At 46.0% G+C, this 27,155-nt stretch overlaps 1 protein-coding gene and 2 long non-coding RNA genes across 7 annotated transcripts in view; 2 read left to right on the top strand and 1 right to left on the bottom strand.

Moving 5' to 3' along the window:
* Window positions 1-1,448: 1,448 nt before the first annotated feature.
* Window positions 1,449-27,155, bottom strand: part of SIDT1 (SID1 transmembrane family member 1) — an 89,917-nt gene continuing 64,210 nt past the window's right edge. For 2 of the 5 annotated variants that reach the window (XM_078066160.1, XM_036107175.2), the window contains 16 exons: window positions 26,332-26,403; window positions 24,706-24,851; window positions 23,744-23,817; window positions 22,658-22,724; window positions 21,082-21,155; window positions 19,975-20,098; window positions 19,668-19,785; window positions 17,008-17,144; window positions 16,263-16,371; window positions 13,397-13,411; window positions 12,248-12,324; window positions 9,227-9,273; window positions 6,239-6,344; window positions 6,038-6,148; window positions 4,980-5,093; window positions 1,449-3,344 (listed from right to left, as the gene is read on the bottom strand). In XM_078066160.1, coding sequence (XP_077922286.1) covers window positions 3,282-3,344; window positions 4,980-5,093; window positions 6,038-6,148; window positions 6,239-6,344; window positions 9,227-9,273; window positions 12,248-12,324; window positions 13,397-13,411; window positions 16,263-16,371; window positions 17,008-17,144; window positions 19,668-19,785; window positions 19,975-20,098; window positions 21,082-21,155; window positions 22,658-22,724; window positions 23,744-23,817; window positions 24,706-24,851; window positions 26,332-26,403 — 1,454 coding nt within the window. In that variant the 3' untranslated portion in view covers window positions 1,449-3,281. Of the gene's footprint in view, window positions 3,345-4,979; window positions 5,094-6,037; window positions 6,149-6,238; window positions 6,345-9,226; window positions 9,274-12,247; window positions 12,325-13,396; window positions 13,412-16,262; window positions 16,372-17,007; window positions 17,145-19,667; window positions 19,786-19,974; window positions 20,099-21,081; window positions 21,156-22,657; window positions 22,725-23,743; window positions 23,818-24,705; window positions 24,852-26,331; window positions 26,404-27,155 lie in introns of those variants that run through there. The other 3 variants (XM_078066164.1, XM_036107177.2, XR_013445260.1) reach the window with 2 other exon arrangements.
* LOC144380906 (uncharacterized) lies at window positions 7,677-9,998 on the top strand. Its single transcript, XR_013445269.1, has 2 exons — window positions 7,677-8,222; window positions 9,334-9,998. It is a non-coding gene; the product is annotated as an uncharacterized LOC144380906 (long non-coding RNA).
* LOC144380905 (uncharacterized) lies at window positions 20,053-24,784 on the top strand. Its single transcript, XR_013445268.1, has 3 exons — window positions 20,053-20,190; window positions 21,354-21,429; window positions 24,685-24,784. It is a non-coding gene; the product is annotated as an uncharacterized LOC144380905 (long non-coding RNA).

Here is a 27,155-nt window from a genome sequence, read left to right as displayed (position 1 = left end):
TGAGGGGTGACACAGAGAGCCGGGTTTTCCACTTGGCTGTAGCTTTGGTAGTGATTTTTCACCTGGGTTGGAGTAAGAGTATTAAGGGCCAGAGGCAGTGACGTGCAGCAATAAAGGGCAAGGGGGCCCCGGGGCTGGGAGGTTTGATATCTCTGGACAGTATCTCTGAAGGCAAAGAGCCCCCCCGCCCCCAAAGCCCTTCCGGGCCTCCTGGAACTGAGGACAGGAAACGGAACAGCGGGTGTCAATGGAGAGCCCCTAGAGGAGAGAGAGGCCAGCCTGGTGGACAGGATGCCCCTCTGTGGGGTTCACGAGGGGCGGGGTACGTGACACCCTCCTCTGTCCCCGCCCTACCCTCGGGGCTCTGCACATCTCCACTTCTGTCTCCCTCACGTAGCGGACGTGACAGGAGAGGATCAGAGAGCTCCAGCGACTTGCCCCAGGTCACATAGCGAGCATGTGAACATATTTGGTCTAAAATCAGACTCCAGAATCTTTCTCAGACTCCACCGTTCCTTCCACGAATAATGTTTATCTTTGTTTCTCCCTTTCTCCCAAGCTTTACCAAGAGACACTATCTCCCAGAATGAGAAACATCTGGATGTTGCTGGGTTCGCTGACACATGCGTTTGGTGACCCCACAGAACATTCTGGTGGCTGCTCGGAGCTATGAAGGAAGTGGCTGCTGCTTTCTCTGGCCCCGGGAGCTGGCTGGGTGAGTGCCTTCAGTCACGGAAAGTCCCTTCCCCAGATGGACTCTGGCTTTCCACCGGCTTCTCCTGCTGCTAAAATAAAACCGGGCTAATCCCTCAACCATGCAACGTCAACAGGTGGGCTTGCCCCTCCAGCATTCGTCAGAGGTGTGAAGAGGTCATTTTTTTATGTGCATGGCTTCGCTCCTCTGGCCGCCACACCTCTGTCCTGATCCCGCTGACCGGCTCTGATTACTTCTGTGCCTGCTCGGCCAAAAGCCTCTTCACGGTGGCTGTTTTCTCCGGTTACCCTCTTGCTGAACTTGGCCTTCAGAATTACCTTCGCTTCTCTTTTAAAGTGCAATGTCCGTGAGCGCAGGCGCAAGCCGCATGGGCATTGCACTACCTGGGGACGGGGGGCCATTCGGCCGTGAAAAGCTCCGGTTGCCCCCCTCCGCCCCCCCATTCCTATCAACCCCACGGATGCAGTCGGATGACTTTCTCATGTCCTCCGGCCGCGGCGCTGGGGCACTGTAGAAAGAACTAGCCCCAAGTATGTTTAGAATTGATAGCTCTAAGAGCAGGCTCGGTCTGCGTTTTCAGTCCTGCGGCGGCGAAGAGAACTGACCACAGTGTGTGGGTTTACAGCGCAATACAGACATGATGGGAAAACAGTCAAGAACACGGCAGCCCCCTCCTTTTCAGAGCCCCGCCCCATTCCCACAGACACATTCCCCAAATAAGCGACTGCACGGGTAACGCATGTCACGGTTTATTCACTTTGGGCCACTCGAACAGACTTTGTCCATATTTCCTTAGTGCACCTTTTTTTTTTTTGATTTGAAACCATCAGTACACTAAAATAAAAGAATTAGATCAAATACGACATAGTTAAACAGATTTGAAATTTGTTTTAGATGTTAGACTAACACCACCATTTAATAGGTGGCCTTCGTGTGGCCTATGGAAGCCAACAGTTTCTAAGGAATAAAGAGCAGAAAACCAAATATGAATTTGGGGGCATTTTAGAAAAACAAATCATAAAAAGCTTCTTTAAAAGCATCTTTGTGTTTTTAAACTTTTCAAACTTCCAAAATGTGATTTTGAACATTATGCAAATATTTTAGAGACAGAATAATATATATTTTTTAATATTATCCATTTCTCTAATGAACGATCAGGAAAACAGAGGTGACAGGTGACTTCAGTTTCACAGGCAAATATATAGGGGGTACACATTCATATGTCTATTTTCTGATTACATCTTACTCCAGGTAATGAGGGTGCTTGGTCCAAATGGGGCTTGTCAGGAGCAGAATTGCCAGACAGCGTGAGTGAAGTGGGACGCTGAGCTCTGCAACACTTTACTGGGGGAGAGAATGAGAATCAGGTGCAACCAAAAGACAATCCTCAATCGGCTTGCTCTTCACAACTCAGGAGGATGAGTAAAATGTGTTCACCCCGAGAGTTACTTCTAGAGAACTTCAGGGAGAAAATCTGGAGCCCCTGATCGGCATAAAGTGCCAGGTAGGGGCTTGGTCGGTGGTGGAGGACCCCCAGTGCAGTGCCTCTGGTTAGAGCAATTATTTATTCTCCACAGGTGACGTGGGCACAGAATTGAGCTGTGTGAATTGGAGGCACGAGGAGGCAATTTCGCCTTTGCTGCATTTGCCCCAGGAGCCCGTGTCCTTAGGGTGAGGTCTGTTTGCTTAATGCTGATGTTGCCAGTCTGTCAGCCCTGTTGGTCATTCCTCTCACTCCTGCTGCTAGAAGAGTTTCTCCTGTTTCCCCTTCTGCCTTGGAGCTGAGGGGGTAACAGGGCCTTCCCAAGGAAGCGGAGCCTGAGTTGTGGGGTCAGCCCACAGGGGTGAGATGAAGACACTAAGAAGTAGGTAAGCACCCCAGCCTTGGTCCCAGAGACAGTCACCTGTGAGGACAAGTGTGTGACAAAGCCCAATCCACAGCCCTTCTAATGGGGTCAGGAACCTGGGGGACACATACAGCCTTCCTTCCAAGGAGGTGACTGGCTGGTCCTGCTAAAATATCTATCCCAGTTGGGTAGGGGGTTGGGTTCAGCCCTCCACCAGACTCTGAGGAATCTGCGTCATCCCTGGACCTCAGAGGAGTGAGCTCTGGGATGTCTAGAGCAGCAGATGTAGTGGAGGTGCAGAGGGGCCCCCCTAAAGTGTCTGGGCAGGAGACCCAAGCTGCTGGCCTCTCGGGGCCTGGAGGCAGCTGGATGAAGCGTGCAGCGTCGTCGCCTGCCCTTGCTGGCAAATGTCGGGTGAGGGTGGGAGGGGTCTCGAGACAGTGAGTTGACTTTGATGCAGCTTTTGTCCACGTCTAGCTCAGGGCTGCACACGGGAGGGGATGGGGGTCTCTTGACTCTTCAGGGCTTGCCTCTGGCCATACCCGTGGCTTCCCCTCTGACCCCCTTCTGGCAGACTAGAGTCTCCCTCCAGCCCCTCTCCTTCCTATGGAAATGTGTGCAGAGCTGACTTGGCAGTGGTGACTTTGCGGCAGTCCCTGTATTTTCATGAAACAGCACCTAGATCGACTGCTCCCTCTCCCTCTCTTAAAGCTGGAGGCTCAGAAGACAGGGATCTGGTCTCTGTGGACCACATCCAGGTCATCATCCAGGGTTAACAGAACCTGGAACGAGAGGGACAGAGAGATGAAGCCAGGGTCAGCCGCTACTTTCTCCCTGAGACTCACACAGGCTGACGCGACCGGCGCCCTTACTTGCCTTTCTGTCCCCTACAGCTTTCTGCAACGCAGCGCTCTCTACAGGCGATTATTAGGATTACATAGTTCACGTATTAATTAATTCAAATGTTTATCAAGGGTCTATTATGTGCTATTCTAAATGCCAGAGATACAGTTTGGAACACAAGAGACAAAACTCCCTACCGTCCTGGAGCTTACATTTGAGAGACAGCTTCAGACATGAGCAAATACGTGTAGCATGCTAGTGAGGTGTGCTAAGTACAGTGTACGAGGTAATAACACGTAATAAAAACAGTAATGAAAATTAGACTATGGAGGGAACACAGGAAGTATGGGCTGGGGAAAGGTAAAAAAGTACTGATAGGGTGGCCAGGGAAGTCATAACTTAGAAGTGGACATTGGGCTTAAGATCTAGAGGAAAGGAAGTCTTGTTGCGTAGAGTATTGCTATACAAGAAATGCACACCCCCTCCTCCATTTTTAGTTCCCTCTACCACCACTCTCTTCACGTGGAAACTTTCACTCCCCTTTTGTTGTCTGTCTCTCTAATGAAAGTGTTTATCAGAAATAAAAGTCACGAGGAACGAGGTTTAGGAGGATTGTTGAGCTTCCCCGGATGGCCACGAGGGGGCAGCCCCGCTCCACTCTCGAGGCTGCGCGGCGGCAGCGCAGGGAGCACAGGTCTCGCCGCGTTGTTACTTGCCAGCTGAATCCGTGTCCAGGCATCGCAGACTTTTAATTTGGAAAAGTCTCTAAGTGAGGATGAAAGGATGCCAGGAGTGATCATTCAAGGTTGTTAGGCCATGCATAGCTTCTGGAAAGGTGTTTGGGCCAAAAGAAATGGAGGGATTACAGGAGAGATCTGGGGCCGACTGGGTGAGAAGCAGCAGAGGGGCCTGGGCGGATCTCCTGAGAGCTCTAGGAATTTGTGAAATATCTGTAAGATATTCAGTGAGACTGGAAGAGGAGGAGGAATGTGAGGGTAGCACAAGTATGTTACCCAAATGTGAGTGAATGCCAAAAGTGATTCCTGGGGCGATTCAGGGCATGTGAGTTCTAACAACCAATTCAGCCCAGGCGTTGTGCCATTTAAGAAAAATCATTTTGTCACTCTGTCTTAAAATATTGGAGAGTAAAAGGAAAACGAAAATAAAGATCTAACTGAAGGAGAAGAAATAAAATAAAGTAGTCTGTATATTGAATTACATTGAGGAATCAGAAAGGGAAGTTCAAGAGAAATACAAAAGGGTAAGGAAGAGGGGAAAAAAGAAAAAAAAGTATGGGATGTGAAGAAAGAAGAAATTAACAAAAAGGTATTTTTAGGGGTGCCTGGGTGGCTCAGAAGGTTAAACATCTGTCTTCCACTCAGGTCATGATCTCAGGGTCCTGGGATTGAGTCCCGAGTTGGGCTCCCTGCTCAGCAGGGAGTCTGCTTCTCCCTCTCCCTCTGCCTCTCCCCCTGCTCCATTTCTCTCTCGCTCACTCTCTCTCAAATAAATGAATAAAATCTTTTTAAAAAATGTATATTTCTTAAAAAAAAAAAAGGTATTTATAAACTCACCAAGAATGAGAAAAACAGGGCAGTGGCAGAGAGGAAGTGCCAGATGTCATGGTCATCAAAGAAATCCAGCAGGATACACTCCCGGTTCCTCTCCCGGGATTCAGCTGGGGTGTCCTGGAGGAAGGCGAGGCAGGACGTGAGTGAGCATTCCCACAGTTCAACTGTTTAGAGGGCTGAACATCCAGAAAGCTACAAAAAGGCTACTAGATTAGATGCCTGGCTCCAAAAGCGAGCTTCCAAGAAAACCTGAGTCCACGTGAAAACTTGTACACAATGTTCACCGCGGCAGCGTTCGTAAGAGCCAAAGAGCGGAAACAATCCAAATGTCCATCAGCTGATTATAGAGGAGAAGTGCTGTCTCCACACAACGGAGTGTTATTCAGCAGTAAAAAGAGATGGCTACGGATACGTGCTACCCCATGGATGAATGCCTAAGCCAGACTCAAAGGCACATGTTGTATGACCCATGGATATGAAATGTCCAGAACAGGCAGAGCTACAGAGTCAGAAGAGAGACTAGTGGTTGCCTATGGCTAAGGCGTGAGGGAGAAGTGGGGAGCGACGGCTAATGGGTGCAGGCTTGCTTTCTGGAGTGATGAAAATGTTCTAGTTGATTGATTGTGGTGGTGGAGAGCTGAGGCTTCCTGTTTGCTCCTCGGTATAGCCCTGGTTTCCTAGGCCTCGGCTCTCCTCTCTATGCCGCAGGTTTATAAACACCGGCAGCTGGGGATCTGTTTATGGATGTGGATTATGAGAAGAACACACACGCATCAAGGTTTTTGCACACGTTAAACATCCACTGGGGGGAGGATCATCATACAACACATAGTGAAGATCAATTCTGCCGCGTCTGGAGGGCCCCCACGTCGACGAGGCCACTGCCCTGACGGTGAGGACCGCGTGCCGTTTATGCATGGATAGGAAATACCATCCCTTTTAGAGAAAGCTTTCATTTCAAAGACAAACAGCCACACGCACTCGAAGAGAGGGAGGTAGGAAGGTCCAAAAGGCAAGATGGAGGGAGAACATTTTCTTTGCAAAGAAAACTGCCTTCTTACCTCCCAGCTGCTGGGTTTCTGGAAGAAAAAGTACAGCGAGGTGGCCCACATCACAACAGTGGCCACGATGCAGAGGAGCGGGGTCGGGAGGAGCTTCTCTGAGCTGCGAAGCTGTGGGTGGAAAGCAGATGTCACCACGCTGGGGTACGGCTTGTGCAGGGCCCCGGGCTGCGGTGGGGGGCCCCCAGCGCCCACTCTTACCTTCATGATGATGTAAAAGGCCAGATAGAGCAGCAGGTTACAGATGAAGATCCCCAGCATGTAGGAAGCAAAGTCCCTGGGCCGACAGATCAGTCCATAGAGCGCGCTGAGGGTAAGGAGGAATGACTTTGTAGGCATAAAGGTGGATTTGTAACATTCTTGGCTGTTTCACTCCCCACTTGTATTTTGGGGAGGAGGGGAATTCAAAAAAACTTTAACCTATGTAAATTACTACATCTCCTTCAGACCTGGCATTTTTGATGGTTGTAAAGTTCCCATAAGTGGATGTACCACAATCATCTTTCCTCTCTAGATGTCTTGCAGCTTTTCATTATTCTAAAGAACACTGCAACGAAGAAATGAATACCTTCAGACATAGCGTGCTTTTCTTTTCTCTTTTTTTTGGCATTTAAGATTAATTCATGAGACTAGATTATTAGAAGTAGAATTATCTCAAAAGTTGGCTGGACACACATTATCAAATTTTTGCTAGCTGTCTATGGTTTTTAAATTAATACCAAAGTTTATTTTGATTGGGGTTTAGCATTAGCATTTAGCATGTTCCAAATTTCTATTCAGTTACAATAAAACTCTTTATTATAGAACCCTTCCTATGTCCTTGTTTTGAAAAGCTTGTTTTTAATAAATATAGACACACACACATACATAGTTGGATTTCTATCCTCTCTATGCTGCTTCACTAATTTGTTTCTAATTTCTAATTTTGGGTCACTGTGTTATTATTTTAGAATATGTTAGATTATCTGGTTAGGCTAGCTTGTACTACCCAATATGGTAGCTACATGTGGCCATTAAATTTAAATTAATGAAAATTAAATAAAATTGAAAATTCAGTGCCTCAGTCACACTAGCCACATTTCAAATGTTTAGTAATGATATTTGGCTAATAGCTACCATAAGGGACATGCCGTGTAGAAGATTTATATCATTCCAGAAAGTTCTGTTGGATAAAACTGGACTAGTCACTGTACTCCTCTGCCCTTCCTTCCTTCCTTCCTTCCATTAATCTTCTTTTGTGAGACCTTTGGAAATTTTGTGCTAAGTAGGAAAATAATTTCAGAATAAAATCCTATTAATTCCAATTTTAAGTCAAAATTTATGCATTAACTTGAGAACTAATATCTTTACAACAGTTAATCTTCCCACCCGGGGCACAACATCTCTCTTTGTTCAGTTAACTTTTCCTTTTTGTCTCCTAATGAGGGAATTAAATTTTCTGCAGAAAGAGTCCTCCTGTCTCTCAAAGTTTATTCCTAAGTATTTGAAATGTAAAGCTCTTATTAATGGACTCTCTTTTTGTTCACTTTGTATTCCAATCAACTTTGTTCTATATAATATAGGAAATTTCCTCCTCCCAGAATTTGAATTCTTCGATGTACCAAAACTCTTGTAAGCTTTTCACTGAGATTCATCCATTATTAGCATTTGCCACATTTGGTTACCTCTCTCTCATTCTCTGTGTGTGTGTACCTACATATGTATACGGACATCTCTCTATATGTGTACACACACACACACCATTCTTCTTCATGACTGTATGAGAGTGATTCCTTTTAAAATAACATTCAAGGTTCATATTAAATCACTCCATGTCTTGTAATGTCCAGGAGAAACTGAGGATGGAGGAACAAAGAGGAAGGTAACCCCCTCCCAGGCCATCACAGTGTTGGTGTGTCATCACACCTCATTCAGCCCTGCAGGCCTGGATGCCCAAGGAGCTCCTGTATAAGAAAAGAGAGGCCATTCACCTTGTCTTGTGAGCAGATGATGGGTTTGGTTTTGGTTACATGAGAGGCAGGGACAAGCCAGGTGATTGTGAGCACTGGAGACATGGTTATCGGTTGCTCATCATCAAGCAGCTGGTCCCTTTCCTCCTACCAGCACCCAGCACCCAGCACCCTGTCTTACGGTCATCAGGACTGTGGGATCTGCCCTCAAAGAGTGGTCAAGAAGAGCACCACAGGTGAGCACTGCCAAGAATCACCCACCTTGACGTATCCCTACGTAAAGGAGGGGTCCTTCACAGGTGTGAACCTTACCCGGAGTCATCCCTGGGTGACAACACTATGGGAAGATTTTTCCAGAAGCATATGCCCCAAATAAGATTCGAGTTCTCATGACCAGATTCTGGCTTCCCCTGAAGGTGTGCCTCTTCTTCCATTCCTTTCATGTCTTAAAGGGGGGCAGGGGTATGGAGTCATCTTTCCATCAAAGGTCGCTAACCTTTATAGTACATCAGCTAAGAGCACGAATAAAAGCAACTAAACTTACTGACTTTTTTTTAGGGATTAATAAAATATCTCACTTACTCACATTTTAAAGTTGAGAACAGGTTGTATAAAATAGTTAGAGATAGCAAAATATATGTCTATTGTACTGTTCTATTTTGAAGCCATTTGAAGAAAAAAAGCCAAGGTGATAATGAAGGGAAAGAGGAAGAAAAAGGATATTGGGGTCGTAGGAAGATTGAGACCTACAGGGAAAGAAATAAATAGGAAAGAGACTTGTACACACACACATACACCCACACCCACACCCACACCCACACCCACACTTAGTAAGAAAGGGAAATGTCTACTGGGTAGCGTTTATGGAGAGTTCACAAGAATTTAAAACTATGCTTCATTTGTGCACCTACTGGCATAATCTCTATCATCTAACTATCTATGTAGTCTGTTGACATAGATAACAAATTTGATGTTGGTCTTGTTGAGCAAATGAACGCAATGCATCAATGCAATGAGTTGAACTCAACGTTTGAGGAGAGGCCACTGTTGGTACACTAGGCTTCCTAGTGCATTCTTTGCAGGAGGAAAAATACCTTTCTTTCAAGTCCCTAGGGCACGCACAGTCCTACACTCACCTTAGTTTCAGATTTCTTTATAAAAATGACGGCCAAGGAAAGCGAAACCACAGTGTTACAGACATCAGCAAAGAGAAAAGACGTGTCTTCCTAAGGCTACTTACAAGGACCCGTTAAACAGATTCCCCAAGATGAGCAACACCATTCTGTCCTGGTAAGAAAACATCAAATGAGAGGCTGCACACATTGCTTTTCTTTCAACTTACCACAGGGGAAGCATCAATTACGGGAAAACAACTGCCCGGTGGAAGAGTTTCCATGGTTCTAAGAGAGCTGCACCTGCCCTCGGACCCTAATCCCCCACGAGAACAAAAAGCAAGGCCTGGGACTGAATAGACGTGACTTCGTTAAAGAAGATGTGATGAGTAAACAGGACTCTTACTGTTTCCCCCTAATGTTGCGGGTTGCTGGGCACCTGGGGCCCACTTCTTGGTGAGCAGGTTGGAGGTGTGTGCAGCTGACCGAGTAGTTAAAAGCTTTCTGCTCCTGGTGTTCCCCTGCGTTGTGTTACTTCGTGGGCCACGAGGCGGCTCTTGGGACTCACCTGGGAGGCGCTGGTTTCCTACCCATTACCCTGGCTCCAGGGAGGCCCTGCAGCTCCCAGGCTCCTGGTCTCTAAACACACAGCCTCAACACTAAAGACATTGGTAGTGGGGAAATAGGAAAGGTCCATCTCAAAGGAAAATGGCTCTGACAGAGATTAATTCACAATCTGGTCCTGCACATTTGCATACCACTTAAAACTTCTGGTGGTTTCTGATTATACTTTAATTTGCATGGCCTCGTCAACTCTGTGGCAATTCTCTGTCTTTGTGGGTGATCCATTCGGTTTGGAGGAAATATCTTCATTTAAAAAAATAAATTCATCTTGGGGCACCTGGGTGGCTCTGTTGTTAAGCGTCTGCCTTCGGCTCAGGTCATGACACCAGGTTCCTGGGATCGAGCCCTGCATCGGGCTCCCTGCTCAGCAGGAAGCCTGCTTCTCCCTCTCCCACTCCCCCTGCTTGTGTTCCCTCTCTCGCTGTGTCTCTCTCTGTCAAATAAATAAATAAATTCTTAAAAAAAAAAAAAAGAATCCATCTATCAGAAAGGCTAAAACGTTGGCCCCACCAAATATCAGTGACGATGTGGAGCAACAGGAATGCTCATTCACTGCTGCTGGGAATGCAAAATAGTACAGCCACTTTGGACGATGGTTTGACAGTGTCTTAGAAAACTAAATATATTTTTGCCATATGATAGGGAAACTGCCCTCCTAGGTATTTGTCCAAAGGAGTTTATAACATAGGCCCACACAAAAACCTGCACACGGATTTTTTTTTTTTAAGTAGGCTCCACACCAGTGCAGAGCCCAATGTGGGGCTCGAACTCATGACCGTGAGATCAAGACCTGAGCTGAGATCAAGAGTCAGATGCTCAACCGACTGAACCATTCAGACACCCCTGCACACAAATTTTTATAGCAGCTTTATTTATAATTGCCAAGTTACAAATTGCCCTTCCACAGGTGAATGGATAAACAAAATGTAGTAATGCATCGAGAACCTGGAGTAGTATTCAGTGCTACAAAGTAATGAGCTACCAAGCCATGAAAAGACATGGAGACATCTTAAATGCCTATTATTAAGTGAAAGAAGCTAATCTGAAAAGGCTAAATTCTGTATTATTCCAGCTATATGACGTTCAGGCAAAGGCAAGACTAAGGAGACAGTAAAAGGATCAGTGGTTGCCAGGCATCGGGGCGCGGGATATGGTGGGAAGTACAGTGGAGCACAGAGGATTTTTAGGGCAGGGAAACTACTTTGTATGATACTAAAGTGGTGAATCCTGTCGTTACAAATTTGTCAAAACTCAAAGAATGTACAAGGGCAAGAGTGAACTGTAAACTACGGACTTGGGATGATTATGATGTGTTCATGTAGGCTCACTGACTAACAGATGTGCAGCTCTGGTTGGGGGTGTTGATAGTGGGGGAGGCTGTGCATGGGTGGGGGAAGGGATTGACGGGAAATCTCTGTATTTTCTGCTCCATTTTTTTGTGATCCTAAAAAGTGGCTCTAAAAAATAGTCTATTAGAAAAAAAAAAAAAAAAAGACAGCCTGCGTCACTTAATGTAAGCAAGCAAACAAAACATTAATTGCTCTTCCTGGCTCACAGCTAAAGCATGCTTAACTCTCAAAATACTCACAGGTCCTACTGGATTTTTAAGTTCTCCTGTGAATAAAACCCTTCAGCCTCAATCCCTTCAATTTTTAGTGCCTATAGCTCCTGCCCAAGCTCTAGAGGGCTGAAATATTCTCATATTCCTTTATGTAAACTTCCTTGGATTGTAAACTATGAGCAGGTACTTAGGGAACTCCTGTGTGCCGGGCCCAAACAGCATCACCAGTTCTGGTCACAGCACCCTGTAAAGGGTGGGGCAGTGACTCAAGGGACGTATGTGACCTTCCCAAGGTCACTGGCCAGTGAGCCGAGATAGAGCTGGGACCAGGGCCCCAGTCCCTCTGTTCCGTGGAGCAATGTACAATATACTGAAAACAATGATGGTGAATTTTTAGGACTTGTATTTCGGCCACTAAGTAATAACCATCATTTTGAAAGAATATTCTTGCCCACTGTAAAAATCAAACAATGTATAAAAATCAAACAAATGTATAATGTGGAAAGCGTAAGCTCTTACTGAAAGCAACTGGAGTGAGAGGTGCCCCGGTTTGCTTGGGACAGGCCTGATTTGAGCCTGCTGTCTTGGTACAATTACTGAGTGGGTGCTCTTTTCCCTTCCCCAAGCAAAATAATCATACCTCTTTGGATGATTTTATACACGGAGGCCCTGCCTTGATCCTTCCCCACGGCAATTGTCACTGTTTAGTAGTTTTCTATGTATACACATATGTTGTCTGTATACACTAGCAACATTTCGTGTATAAAAATAGATCCATCCCAGTTTGCTTTTTCATGAGTGAGAAGAGTAAGTAACATGCTTCTTCCCCCTAACTGGACCTCAGCCACCCTGGGCCATCTGGCTCTCTTGATTTAGGAACCTGAGTGTCTGCCCCGAGCCTGCCCCTCCTCCTGTTCCCTGGCTCTCTGGGAGAAGGCCAAAGCACACCGGAGCGCACACGTACCATGTACAGCGGCCGGCCGCACTGCTGGACGAAGTCCGTGTAGAACACCATCAAGGCCCGTCGGAAAATCCCCAAGTCTGCCGATGACACAGTTGCATGGTAAGGCCGAGTCAGAGGTCATACAAAATACTCCCATATGGCCCAAGCTTGGAGGGCCAAGATGATGTCGATTTCACCTTAATGCTTTGCACACCTAATAGGTCAGCAATACATGTTGGCCTTAAAAAACAGAGCCTGCGGCCCCCGGGGCTGTCCCGTGAGGCAAGAGAGATCCAGGCATCGCCCTGCAGAAAGGCAGGTGAGGTGGATACAGTAACAAGTGTTCACCAATAATTGGGCAGCTGACCAGCCCTTCTGCGGTCTCCTTCGGCTAAGATTCCCTTTGCTTACAGTTTACTCCAGTGCTGTTTCCTTCAGAGCAGAGAGGTAATGGGGCCCCTCAAGCTGCCTTAAAACATCTGCCCTCTCTATAGAGGATGGGAATCTTAGCTTGCAAAAATTCTACTCTGTATTTCCCCGTGTGGTTATAAGTCAGTAAGAACTGAACTCAGGCATCCTAAAGTCTAAGAAGCATGCTCAGAAAGCCTAAACTTGTGCGGAAGCTGGAATCAAAGGGACGTAAGTTAAGATGGCAAGAAAAAGATACGGAAAGAATTTTTAAATGCAGTCCTTCAAAAGCACAGGATGAAACACACCAAGAGTGTGTGTTACGATTGTTGTATGAACAGAGTGAGGGTCGCAGGTGGAGCTGTCTTTCTGGGAGCTGTCTACCCTTGCACACATCACCAGGAAGGCTGGGGTCTGCTCAAAGCAAGCATTTCCGTGAGGGTGGACCCCAGCTCTGTTGTGAATGCTGTCCCCCTTCATGTCTACCCCTGGGGTCAGTGGAACCAGACCTCACTAGACCGGATATGCTGAGGGATGGAGGGGGGAGGGGTGGGTCCATGCAGTAGCCCAGGAGAGGCGCGGGGCAGGCTGGGTTGGAGTGTATCCCTGCCCCTGAGCCCCTCTCTGCCACCCTCCCCGCCCCCCACACTGATCCTGCCCAAGCTGGAAGGGGCATTCAGGGAGCAGCCTGGCAGGACAGCCCGGCGGGTGGCTTTGTTAAGAAAACAACCGAAAACCCTGGGAAGGGTGGCTGAACGTTACCTGAATCAGACACGTCTGAATCAGTGGGAAGCAGAGAAGAAATGAGAAAAGAAAATGACATAAGAAGGTAGCCAAACAGGTAAACTCCTGGTCATTTTGTTTTTCTCTCAAAATGATGAGTTTCATTTTCTTTTCCAATTGAGAAAAAAATAACGTTTGCTCATCACAGAGAACACAGAATCTTTCTGCCCCGGCTCAAACATTCCCAAGTCCACTATTCCTCAAAGAGGGAAGCGGACGTCTGTCGTCCCCATCTCCTTTGGGCACCACTTGCAACGTGCACTCCGTCCTCTCTCATGAGCAATCCCTGCCGTCCCTTTCTCCGGCTAGTCCGGCTAGCACAGTTGTGATCTGGGCAAGTAGCTCTATGGCTTTCTGTCCTCCTTATGAAATGCTCTGCCCCATCGCTGCTGTCTTTCCTGTGTCCACGTTCATTTTCAGGTGTGGCCTGAGGGCCACAGAGAAGGGTGTATGTCATTCTAGAAAGCAGAAGCAGCTTATAAAATGGGCAGAGAGAGGCTGGTGTTGGCTGAGCCACTGTCCTCTACCCAACTTCCTGTCTTTGGACTAAGTTTAGTTGTGACCATTGTCACCATAGAACGGCATATTTTCCTTTAGACGCTGGTAAATCTGCGACCACTTGAGGAAGACTCCCTGGGTAGAGAAATTGAACATACTCAGTGATGCTGTGCACTGGCTGTCCTGCATTTACTTTGGCCACGCCTCTGTCCTGCACTGTGCCCCCCGGGAGGCGGACTGCAGGACCCTGTAAGTGGATTTGCTCCCTCTCTATGGATTTGGACAATGGGAAACCCCAGCAGGAGACTGGAGGGACTCAGGAAGGAGAGTGAGCGTGGAGTATTCATCCACCTGGTGCCCTCCCTGTGAGGTTGCCTCAGACTGGCCCATGTCTGTCAACTAAAGGTCACTGTTTCTTTCAGAGTGACTTCCTCTCCTTCCACATTTTGGTGACCACTCCCTCCCTGTTCTGGTAACCACTCCCTCCCTGTTCTTTGGGCTCTCCTCCTCCTGACCCCAGGTTGCCAGGCTACCTCATTCACTCTCCTCTACCCCAACCTTGTCTAATGAATGGTCCCTTTGTGATTAAATCTTCCATCTTTGTGTGTGACATCTTTTTCCTGGTGAGACCCTCCAGACTACCACATGGTCATAATATAATACATTACATTTCTCCTTTTTAAGAAGGTAAACTAATACAGTATGGCAAAATCGTACAGGGCAAAAGTGGTACAAATATACTAAAAGCTCCCTATGTATTACTCATGGTCACTACCGTTTCATTTATCTGTATTCAAGTTTATTTTTCCAACTCTGGGAGAACCCAGGAGCAGCCAGAACAACTGTGCTTCAGATTACTTTCCTTTTCAAAGTTGACTTTGTATGACTTCACTGACCTTTGAGTCTAGAGGTTGGGGCGTGACCAGAGCCCCCAACCAAAATGCTCTATACAACCAGTTAGCGATGCTTCCACTGGGCAACTTGAAGATACATTGGGTATGTTAACGCCAAGGACAAATCTACTGACTGAGCCCAAGGGGAAAACTAAACTGCCAAGATTGTTTTATTCAGCTTTCTAATCTTAAAGCTACTTGTTTATGTAGAATCATTCTTAGACCTGGCCATATTTTAAAGGCCCTCGCTCCCCAGTGAGTGAAGGGTCTGCCAAGCAAGGGAACTACTCCTTCTCCTTCTGGGCCACATTCTGAATTCCCAGACCCCAGAATTCCCTGCCCAGATGGACTTGAGTCCATTCGTAGAGCCTACGTAGCCCCCTTCCTCCATCGACCTTCCTGAGGGCAGATGGCGCTGCTAGAGTGGGCACCTCTAGGGGCAAGGAGTGGCTACCTGGATGTTGGGCAAGAATGTTCATGTACATACCTGTGAGAGCCCTCAAGATGCAGGACAGAGCCAGAGTGGAAAGAAAAGACTGGTAGGGGCTGGGGACCAGCTATGTTCTGGAGTGTTCTTGAGGAACTGACAATTTTATATTTGAACCTGTACCTTCTAGGTTATAATGAAGGCATATTATATTTATCAGTTTGTTGGTCTTCCTTCCTTCCTTCATGTATTTAATAGTTTTTTTTTTAGTCTGCTTTACAACTTTAAAATTTTTACACATGATATGTAGGCTTGTATTTACAATCTTGCTTTGGGCTCTGCAAATATTAGGGATGGACTATGTTTATATATAATTATTTTTCTTGAAATATACAAAAGAATATTTAAGTCTGACTTCCTGTCCCCTTAAAAGGACTGGGGAAATTTAAATGCTCTACAATGACTCAAATTCGTTCCCACATATAACAACTGATGGCAGCAGATCAGAAGCTGACTTCCATGGGGCAGTCAGTGCTCTAACGTGATGTGTGTACATTGTTGGGGGGAGTTCAGCAGGTGTCCTGTCTGTTAAGAATGGTAAGTCTCAAAACATTCGTCCCAGTCCCAGAGTTTGAAAACCACATATAATTCATTCTTGATAACCATTTAGCCTGCTCAGAGAAATGCTCCTTTTAGAAGGTACAAACTGAAAACGATTTCTGTAGGTGGAATGAGTGGCGTGATGAGCACACCATTCTTCAAACACACTTTCAGAGTGCTATGAGTTATAAAGCACTGGGACTTGGAGCTGGAGGTCGGCCTCAGTCTGAGGTATGGCAAACTTACTTCTCAGTTGAAAAGAAAACTAGTGGCAACAGCTCATTGTGATCCTATACAGGAGAAGTTATTAAACCCAGAATTCAGAGCCCGTGTTCATGATGACCAGCTTACCGTTTAGGGTAAGCAAAGACAATGCTTTCTCGGTACATTTATCAGTGTGTTTAGTGTAGAGTGACAGGTGACTCACCGATCTTGAAACGACCCATGTAGTAGATCTGGGTGCTGAGGGCCAGGGACGCCAGGACATGGATCGCAGAGAAGATGACCCAGAACCACACATCATTTTTTCCAAACACCTAGGAGTAAAGATGGAAGTTATCTTCATCTGGGGTGCGCCCCACAGAACTCACGAAAATCATTCTGTCTCTCATGTATGCATCTGGAGTCAAAACCCCAGCTGTGCATGCATTGTGGTGTCCCCCCACTTCTGTGAGCTCACTGGAATCTTACTGCACGAAAACGAACGGCTGCCCGGCCAAATGACAGTGGGAGAGGGAAGAAACGGGGGAGGCACCGAACAGCAACAGTGAAGGGGCAACAGGTCTAGAGCTGGGGGCGAACGCTCTTCAAACAACTGCACCCAACCCACACGTGTCCCTGCACATTCCGTGAGTGGCGTCTACTCAGTCTGTCTCTCCAATCAGCTTGTACATCTCTGCGCCGATCTCACGTGAGTCAGGTCCCAGCTTGACCGAGACACTCTGCAGCGCGCGCTCTACAGGTGCCTCTTCCATTATTAGAGATAACTAGCTCATTAAGTCAATAAAATGCCATAAAGTGACCCACAGTGGCTGCCTATCAGGAACCGAGGACTGTGATTCATTCAGACCTGTTCCCCTGAGGTCCAGCGGACAAACAACGGAAAACCTCCCCAGGGGGCGCGCTTGGAAAACGGGGCTGAAGGCTGTGGGGGGAGGGGTGGGGACACGAACCACTCCGAGGACAGTGAGCATGATGACGGTCGCGAAGGAGGCGTAGGCAGCGTAGGCACTGGCATTGATGTCCGGGTGACGGGTCTGGTAGAGCTTCAGCATGCAGAGGCCGGCGATCATGTACATGAAGGAGGTGTCTGAGGGCACACGGGAGGAGCCCAAACAGTTAGGATCCAGCAGGCGACAGAGTTTCTCTTGAGCTTGGGAAGCCCCTGCCTTCAGGCCCTGGAGTATTTGCTGCCCTCAGACTATGTGGAGACCTCCAACATGACAGCCTCCATGGGCACGTTCTCTAGCCAGACCCTATACACTCCACTTCTAAACCCCTCCGATGCTGCTCCTAGTTCACCAAAGCCAGGTATCTGATCACATGATAAATAATTGACTGTCCCCACTTGCAGGGAAATTTGTGTTTAAATGTGTTCAGCAGCTATAACAGGAGTCCATACTGATAACGATTAGGGCGCTGGGACAATACAAAGAATCCTAGGTGGGTGTTGAAGGTCCTTATCAGCGTCCCGAAATAGAACCACGTTGATTGCTGCTCATACATAGCTTTACAGCCGAGGGATGGAAGACAGCTAGAAATTAAATGGGGCGTAGCTGCATGAGAGCTGCATGGAAATGCAAATTAAAACAACAAGGCAAAGCCCATATTACTCAAGAATGTAGCAAAACATTTAAATGTCGGACAATAACACGTTCGTGATGATGGAGGGAAATGGGAACTCTCAGGCAGCTGGTGGGAGTAGAAATTAATACTCTGTAGAAACTGGGACGTTTTTTGGGTGCCTGGGTGGCTCAGTTGGTTAAGTGACTGCCTTCGGCTTGGGTCATGATCCTGGAGTCCCGGGATCGAGTCCCGCATCGGGCTCCCTGCTCAGCAGGGAGTCTGCTTCTCCCTCTGACCCTCCCCCCTCTCATGCTCTCTGTCTCTATCTCATTCTCTCTCAAATAAATAAATAAAAAAAAATCTTAAAAAAAAAAAAAAGAAAATGTTAAAAAAAAAAAGAAAGAAACTGGGACGTTTTTGGCAAAATGGAAGATGCATGACCCAGGTGACTCCAAAATTCTAGGTCTAGGTGTCCCAGGGCACCTCTCCCACGCGTTCCCTGTGGCCCTGTCTGCAACGGCAACGCGCCGGCGACATCTGCACGGTGTTCCACGGGGAACTGATAAATGTAGAGTACATATTTTTATTACAGAAGATGACAGTCCTTAAAAAGGAATGAACCGGATGTCCTTGATTCAATATTGATAAATCTTGAAAACGTATTGTTGGATGAAAAAAGAAGTTACAGAACATAGTGTGATAAGTAAATATTAATTTACTACAGACGTAGTAAAATTATAAAAACAAACTGGACTGATAAATATCAAATTAGTCATAGCTGTTGCCTCGGGGAAGGAGGGAGGGGAATAAGTTTGGAAAGCAGTTCAAAGAACCTCAACTTTATCACAGCGTCTTAGTTCCTAAAAGGTCGATTTAAGGCAAATATTTTAAAATGTTGGCATTTGTTCCGAGTGGTGACTGATACTGTTCTCTGTAGTTTTTTTCTACTAAAAATGTTTCTAATTAAAAAAAATTAAATGTGACAGAGAATTTCTGTGGTGTTCTGGGTTCACAGACAGAGGCTGGAACACAAACATGAAAACGGCTGTTTTTAAAATTCGTATCCTTGAGTGTGGGGGTCACAGTTAATTGCCTACTACTAGCAACAGCTCTTCCCTTCCTCCTTCCCGACAGCATATCAGTACTAACTCAAATATCTTAGCCCCATTTTCAATTCAGAAATGCATGCCTTTCCAGCCTATTTGTTTCAGCAAAGCTACTCCAACCCCTGGTTCCATGGATGGGTCTCACTGGTTTAAGATAATGCCCCTCCTTTGCCACCGTGATTGCTGTACCAACCCAGGCTCGAGCTAACCAGCACCTAGGGAAAAATTCTGGAATGGGCTCGTGACATTTAAACTACCTAGGTGTGGAAGAACATTCTCTGAGGGTTTTTGGCAAAGAAGTTTCCTCGCTCTTAAATAAAGGCTCCTGGAAACCAGCTTGCTGCATCCACCAAACATCATGAAGTAGAGACAGGAAGCCAGGACCTACTGTAGCTATTCTTGCCATCGTGAGTTTCCTAAAAGCCTGAGGATAAAATCAGCCTACAGGCCGAGCCCAACCCAAGGGATCGAAGAGAACCGGAGCCAGAGCGACCTGAGGAATCAATCGCAAGCCTTTCCCACCTTTGGATTTTCAGAAGGTGAGCTGATAATTGTCCTTATTGTTTAATCCAGTTGAACTGGGCTTTCTATTATTTTCAACCCAAAGCAGTCTAATTGCTAAGTTAGGCCAAATTATACTAAGGGAACTTTCCAGATGTCTGTTGGTGGATTCTATCTGCCCTGCTGCCTAATGCTTAGCCCATTGCCCACCTGCAGATCTAACCATGGGATCATCATTCAATGTTGAGCCTTTTCTAGTCTGAAAGGTGGTCAGAGAGAAAAGATGGTACAACATGTGGAAACCATGCCCAGTGAGGAGATGCCCTCAAATCACTTTAGCTCACATAAAATATCATTTAATTCTTGCATGCATTTGGGGAGGGCCCCAGGACAAGACTCCTATAACTCAAATCTGTGTGGTTGATGGAAATCATAATTACCGAATTGGAAGTTGGAGTAATTAGGGCAGACATGGTAACAAGCACTGAGCACTCCTTCCATGATCAATGCGATGCCCATTGCATAGAAAACACCAAAGTGTTTAGGAATCCCATACTCCTGAAAGAGGAGAAAGCGTGGTCAGTGGAAAGACACCAATTGGTGATATAGCCATAGAATCTGGAAACCCAAGCTTTTCACATAACCCACCACCACACGATCCAGCCAGATGTCCCTCCCCTTTGCAGATACTGTGTGGAACATGACCCTTCCTAGCTCCCACATCTGATTTACCCACCCTCTCCTCACCATGGCAAACCTGTCCTTGGCTTCCAGGGCTCTGCGATGGAGAATGTCCCGGTGCAAGACTATCAGCAGGAAGAGGAAGCCCAGGAGCACGTAGCCCAGGTTACTGAAAATGTTGTTGAAGGCACTAAGAGATGAGAGGGAAACCATGAGAGAGTCCAGGCGATCCCAGAGATTTGGAGAATGAATGAATGAATGCATGAATGAATACATGAATGAGTGAGTACTCTCAGCATTCCATGTTTTCTGCCCAGCCCTATCATCAGATTTCATGACTGGCAAATCATGAGAGATCATCTTTAACCTCACCCTTTATTTTAGGATGCCTAGCCTGTGATGTGTCCGTTTCCGCTCTGGGATGCCTGATTGGCTTCCCTAACCCTCACCCAAGCCTCTCTTATTCTGATGGCACTGATATGGGATGAATCCTGGCAAACAGCTGCTCCAAGGATGGGCAGCTTGGCCAAGAGTTTCAGCTACACCGTGAGAGGGAACTCTCATAGCCGGACCCATGCTATGTGTGTCAACATTCAGCTCTGGAACCGTGAAGGGTCAGCTGGTCATAGCCAGCTGCTTTATTTCAGGAAACTGAGGCTACTTTACTTCTGGGGCAAGAAGCCTGGCTCCAACTGCCAGGCGAATGCTCTGTCCACTTCACCATGTTCTGGTGGGCAGAGCATGGCCTTGGAGGCAGCAGGCCCGGGTTCGAGTCCTGACAGCACTAACAGTCGAGGGACCTCCCACAACAAGTCCTTACCTTTCTAAGCCTTAGCATCTTCATCTGAAAATCGGAGTAATAATAATCCTATTTTATGAGGTTGTTCAATGGACTAACACAGGAGCCACTCGCATGACGCTCACGGACGAGTGTCATCACAGCTGGGACCTGCTCTTTTCAAAAACATCTCTGCCCTCTTCTCAGCTGGTTATTCTTAGGAACACAGGAACGAGAGGAGCACATCTGGTCTCAAAACTTCTAGATTTCATCCTTCTTTACCCTTGACTGGGGTAGTTTTCCATGGTTGTTTTTAGTATTTTTAAAAACTGACATCGCATCACCCAGAAAGGAACCTGTAAATGCCTCACAGGCAACCAGAGGATGGGGCTCACCTCAGGACGCCCAGGGGGTGAGCACAGAGGAAGTTGTAGTAGCATATGTCCTGATTGCCCGTGGTGTTTGCCACCTGCAAAATCAAGAGTGAGAAGAGGAGCTGCATGTTTCCCCATCTGCTGAGCCCAGCCTGAAATCACAAAAGGCAGGCACTGCGCACAGTGATTTGCCACATAACCAGTGTTCCTTCTCAGCCGAGGACAGGTCATCGTCTGCCCCCTTCACATAGCACAGGCTTATTAGGACTGTCATGATATGTTCTATTTTCTAGATGCATGTGGAAGGGTATGGAGCTGTCCCATGCTGTGCGTGGAAGTGCTAACCACGGGGCAAGTCAACATGAGGAGGTGTGTGTTCAGTTTTCTATATTTATCACCATCTCTATCATTGAGAACCTTTCCAGCTCTATCTTCTGACAGGGCCCTGAGGTACTCAGAGAATATTGAGATTACAAGCAGTGGTGCCCAAACCTCATAAAAGTCCTTCTCCTCATCCCATATTAAGTATGGAATTGGCTAAATATTATTAGACCATTGCTTTTCAAACTTGGCTATATATTAGAATCACTGGGGTTTAATCAATACTGATGCCTGGTTCTACTCTCAGAGACTTGGATCTAATTTGGTATGGGGTACAGCGTGGACACCAGGATTTAAAAGCTTCCCAGGTGATTCTGATGCACAGCAGTTTGAGAGGCACTGCCTTAGAAACACCGTCAGCCTCATCCTTTTAATTTATTTATTTTTTATTTTAAAGATTTTTAATTTATTTTTTGACAGAGAGACAGAGAGAGACAGAGAGAGAGGGAACACAGGCAGGGAGAGTGGGAGAGGAGAAGCAGGCTTCCTGCGGAGCGGGGAGCCCGATGCGGGGCTCGATCCCAGGACCTTGGGATCATGACCTGAGCCGAAGGCAGACGCTTAACGACTGAGCCACCCAGGTGCCCCCAGCCTCATCCTTTTTAAGTATTACATTTATGTAATAAATGCTAGAGATGGTCCTTAAGTGATCTGGACCCCAAGGTTCTATGAAGGAGTAATGAGGATTCTCAAGATGCTTTAATTATTATCTTTATTTTTTTTTTTTACTTTTAGTTCTTATTTTATATATTTTTTTAAATTTGAGTATCTTATTGGTTTTGTAAAGCTGTTTTTAGTTTTATAAAAAATATTTACCCTCAACGAGAGGGCACAGGCTAAATTACACACCAGGTTTCTTTGTTTTGGTCTGGAACTTTATTTACTCTATCCATTACCCCTTGATAATCAGAAGTTCAGCCTGGTAAATGGCAGATATAGTTGATAGATATTATGACTGAATGAGCATAAGGCAATACCTTCAAATTGGGTGACAAAATAATATAAGAGGTCCCAAGCCCTTCTGTGATAAAACAATTGGGAACTGGATATAAAGGTCCATCAAAGATGAAGCAATGGACAAGTCCAATTGGAACTGAAGGGGGAAATTCATACTTGGACTGAGCTCAAGTGATATATACTTTTCTCTGTAAGTCATAGCAAAGATCTCTCCCTGCAGTATGAAAGCTGGGCTTCTGGGCTTCTGGGTAATACTTACTATCTGGTAGGTGATGACCAGCTGGATCACAGGCAGTGCATAAAACACAGCGATGGTGACGATGTTCCTAAGCAGGCAGAAAGAACAGGAAATAGTCTTCCAAATTACCAATGGAATCTTTGCTCAATTTTTTAAAAAAGAATCCTTCCACCCCATAACTCCCTAGTTAACTTGTAAAAGTAATTAGAAACTGATTAATAGAGTTCCTGTCTCTCCAGAGTTCCACAACTACAATCATTGGTAAAACTATAAATAACACTTGCTTCTGCTTTACCCAAATCATGGATGAGGATGTTGTCTGATTGAAAGTGATCAGAGTGTAAGTAATGGGAGATGGATCGCATGAAGGGATGTGGCTCTCTTAGATACCTCTTAGTTCCAAAATGATGGTCCCACTATGAAATTCCATGGGGCCCCCACTGTCCCTTGCTTCCCTTGACCGTCTGTACCCAAGTAAAAGGGTGTCCTTCCAGAGAAAAGAATGGAAGAGCTATTACAGCATCAGGTTGGGGTTTCTGGGGGTGGTGCAGGGTGCAGGGTGTGGGGTGGAGGGGTGTCTCCTGCCAGGTGGCTCAGCCTCTCGGGTTGGAGAGAGGATGCATCTGGAGGTGCTTGACTACCACAGGGCAATTTATCACTGGCTGGGGTACCATCTCCTCTCAGGGTGGTTTCCAGCTACTCTGAGATGCTGTAGACCTCTAGTCCCCGAAATCACTGGCTCTTCTAAGATCCAGGCTGGGTGAGAAGACAGAATACATATTAAGAACATAAAGGCTCCAGTTTAGTGTGTCTCAGGGGAGGTAGTGACAGGTTATTGTTATGTTGTCTTTCTGGAAATGGATTTGGTGTGCTCCCTAAACATGTGGGAGTCTACCATCATTCTCGTTTTTACTTTGTATGTATTTAGTTTAGGGCTGGTTGCCTTTTATAGTTTATTTTTGTTTTTCTTACGGAATGTGGCATGAATTCTCGGAACATCTACACCGTTGCCTCATTAAACGGAAACTGGTGCCGTGATTGTGGCTTTTACTAAGAAAACTTTCATTTTATTCAAGGGAACTGTGGTCCTAGCAATCATCTACTCACCAAAAATAAATCTTATATTTTTTGCTGATAATTCTCCGGTCCTTCCGGGACAGATCTGACAGGAAAAGGAACACCTAGGATACCAAATAAAAAGAGAATGCAAAACTGTACTTGGCTTTTTGGCAGAAGATACAAAGGAGAGCTTTACAAAATTTCAATCCAATACCTCGCTAGGGATTAAAAACATTTAATAAAACTTTTCTTTCAATTTTTTTTTTCACAATACCTCAGTAAAAATCTTAGTATTTTCTCTGAAATAGTAAGAATCGGCTGATGCGGAAAAACTACTGGGAGTCTCAAATGCTTCATATATCTCAGGAACTGGTTTTCAGTTTTCAGAGATGTCCAGTGTGTGGTTCTCGAATGACAGGATTGAAACTGGGCAATCTACTTTCATCTCTCTTACTGGCTACAACACAATAAAATAAATATATGCCAGAAAGAAATGAGCTTTATTCCTGAAGGATGTTATGTGCAGAACCAGGGAGTTTTCCCAGGTATACCCCTCAGTGAATCTTTTCTTCCATTTGCTGGATCCCTTCCTCCTTTATGGTCCTCAGTCAGCCACTCAGACCCTGAGTGGTGGTGTCGTTGTTGCTGTTGTTGTTGTTTAAAGTTTTATTTATGTAAGTAATCTCTACACCCAACATGGGGCTTGAACTTACAACTCAGAGATCAAGAGTAGCATGTTCTTCTGGCTGAGCCAGCCAGGCTCCCCCAGACCCCGAGGACCTGGAATAAAATGCTCTGTTCTCCTAAATGCTCTCACTTTCTTCCTCCAGAAAGAAATGCTAATTAGCAGAGTATTGTTTATAGTCTGTACTTATGTTTTATCTCAAAAGCCCTCAGGGAAGTTTGGTTTTCCCTTGAAAGGAAAAAATAAAGGAAACTGAGGCTTGCTGAAGGTGTATTTGACTGTTGAACTTTCTGCCCTTGCCCAGAGTTTGGCCAAGCAGAGATACCTTGGTCCGGATGATGTTCTTATCACTCTCAATGTCTGGCAAGGTGTCGAAGTCACTCTCCTCCACGGAGCTGTCTGTGTCTGACTGGAACGTCTGCCCACTATTGGGGGAGGACATCTGCCTGTCAGGACTGGAACTTGACCCCTCTGAAACGGAGAAAACTCAGCTGCCTTCCAGAGCTAGGACGGACCCATGCAGCCCATTCCTCTCTGCAAAAAAGCACAGTGCTGACTCATTCTTGCAAATGTGATGGTAAAAATGAACTCCTTACCCACAATACATGTGCTTTCTCTCAATTCCTCCTCAGTGGACTTCTTTTTTTTTTTTTTTTTTTAAAGATTTTATTTATTTATTTGACAGAGAGAGACACAGCAAGAGAGGGAACACAAGTGGGGGGAGTGGGAGAGAGAGAAGCAGGCTTCCCGCGGAGCAGAGAGCCTGATGCGGGGCTCGATCCCAGGACCCTGGGATCATGACCCGAGCCGAAGGCAGACACTTAACGACTGAGCCACCCAGGCGCCCCCTCCTCAGTGGACTTCTAATTGTCTATCTCTAGGGCCAAATACATATTAAGAACATAAAGGCATCTGCTCTGATAAAGTATCTGGATGCAAAAAATAAGATTATGCTTATATGTCGTGTTTCATATTTTAAAATATGAACATAAATATATAAACATATACATGCACAGTTTTGTATAGCATCTACCACATATCCGTGTAAGCACACACATATCCAGCAGCTAGACATTGCTCGTGGAGAAAGTATTTGTACACCGAAATCCCCCACATGCCGTATCTATGATTATATAATGAGAACAACACTCTCGGGGAGAAGAGTCCTTGTGTTCTCGTGAATGTTTCCCAGAGCAGATGGGAATTTGCGCAGCTTGATGAGCACATGAGCTGAGCCTACCTTCCGCTTTATTTCTTCTGTTCAGAGTGTTAAAAAAAAACCAAAAAACCCACCACAACAAAACCCTGTTCTTACAGAGCCAGAAATAAGTAGCCTGCATGAAACCCACACGCTTCTCAACGTTACAGCACCACCCGAGCAGGAATAAGGCCTCCCCGCCCCTCTGCCCTGACATTTTAAGCGAACCATTCATAGACCCACAGGAACTGTCTCTTTCAGGCCACGCAATGAACCCTGGGGCATTGCCATGTGAATGACTAGGTTCAGTTATGAAGTTAGCCAGAATGAACGACTGACACAGGCTACAGCCATGTTCACCTGCCGCAGAGCCTTAGTCTTCTGATCGCCCTTACTCCACTGAAACCTGAGAATGAAACAGCTCGTCAATTGACGTCAGGCTCCCTGACATTGACTCTGACACACTGTTCATGCCCCAAACTCAGGCCGGGTATGAAAACATCCCCACGGGATGTTTCCCACAGTAGGGAATTCGGCTCACGTGTGGCTGGCACAGAAGAACAGAACTGGAGAGAGTTAGAGCTGGAAGGAGCCTTCCAGATCACCCAACCAATTCATCTTATAAAGAAAAGACAGTCTTACATGATGACTGCCTTGCCCACTCTTGGTCAGTAGTGGCTGGAGGGCCCTTTGTATTCTATTCTCTGGAGAGTTAGGAAATACTTCAACGAATGGACTCATTGTAGGAAATACCTATTGCCCCGTAATTGCTTCCTTCAGGGGTGCCGGCAGCAATGGGATGTGACACCACCATATTTCCAGAGCCTGTTGGAAAGAAACACAAAGAGGCCAACGCTTTACGTCCAGCTGCCGAAACAAAACAACACAACTCTAAGTAGTTTGAATCATAAGGCCACAACATTTTAAACTTGATTTTCTTTCTACCCTAATAATACAAGACTCACCAAACTTGACCTGTGGGCCAAATCTAGCCTGCCACCTGTTTTTGTACGGCCCTTAAAGTCAGAATGGTTTTAAAATTTTTAAATGGTTGTGCTCGCTTCGGCAGCACATATACTAAAATAAATGGTTGGGGAAAGAAATCAAAAGAGGATTTCATGACAGGTAAAAATTACATGAAATTCAAATTTCAGTATTCATATACAAATTTCTATCAAAACACAGCCACAGCCTTTGGGTTCTTCTATGGCTGCCTTTGGCTATGGCGGAAGAGTTGAGAAGCTGCGACAGAGACGTCTAACATATTTGCTCTTTGGCACCTTACAGAGAAAAAAATCTTCTGGTTCCTGCCTGAAGGGATTGCAGAATCGCAAGAACAAAGGGGCAGAGGTCCTAAAATCACTTGGAGGAAGGCCGCCACTGAATGGAAACATAGAAATAAACTTCTCTGATGAAAGCACTATAATTTGGAGGTGTTTAAAATAGCATTTAGCAGTACCCTGACTATCGGCCAGATGAGCCCAGATAGGGAGGACATTGCTGCACTCCTCGGAGGGATGAATGATGACAACTGAGCTAAGGATATGGAAGAATATGAGATATTTTGAGAGAGATTT

This window comes from Halichoerus grypus, chromosome 1, assembly GCF_964656455.1.
Source record: "Halichoerus grypus chromosome 1, mHalGry1.hap1.1, whole genome shotgun sequence".
In the NCBI taxonomy this organism is placed as follows: domain Eukaryota; kingdom Metazoa; phylum Chordata; class Mammalia; order Carnivora; family Phocidae; genus Halichoerus; species Halichoerus grypus.
Note: the sequence above shows the minus strand (reverse complement) of the source record. Positions and strands in the feature narration are given on the sequence as shown.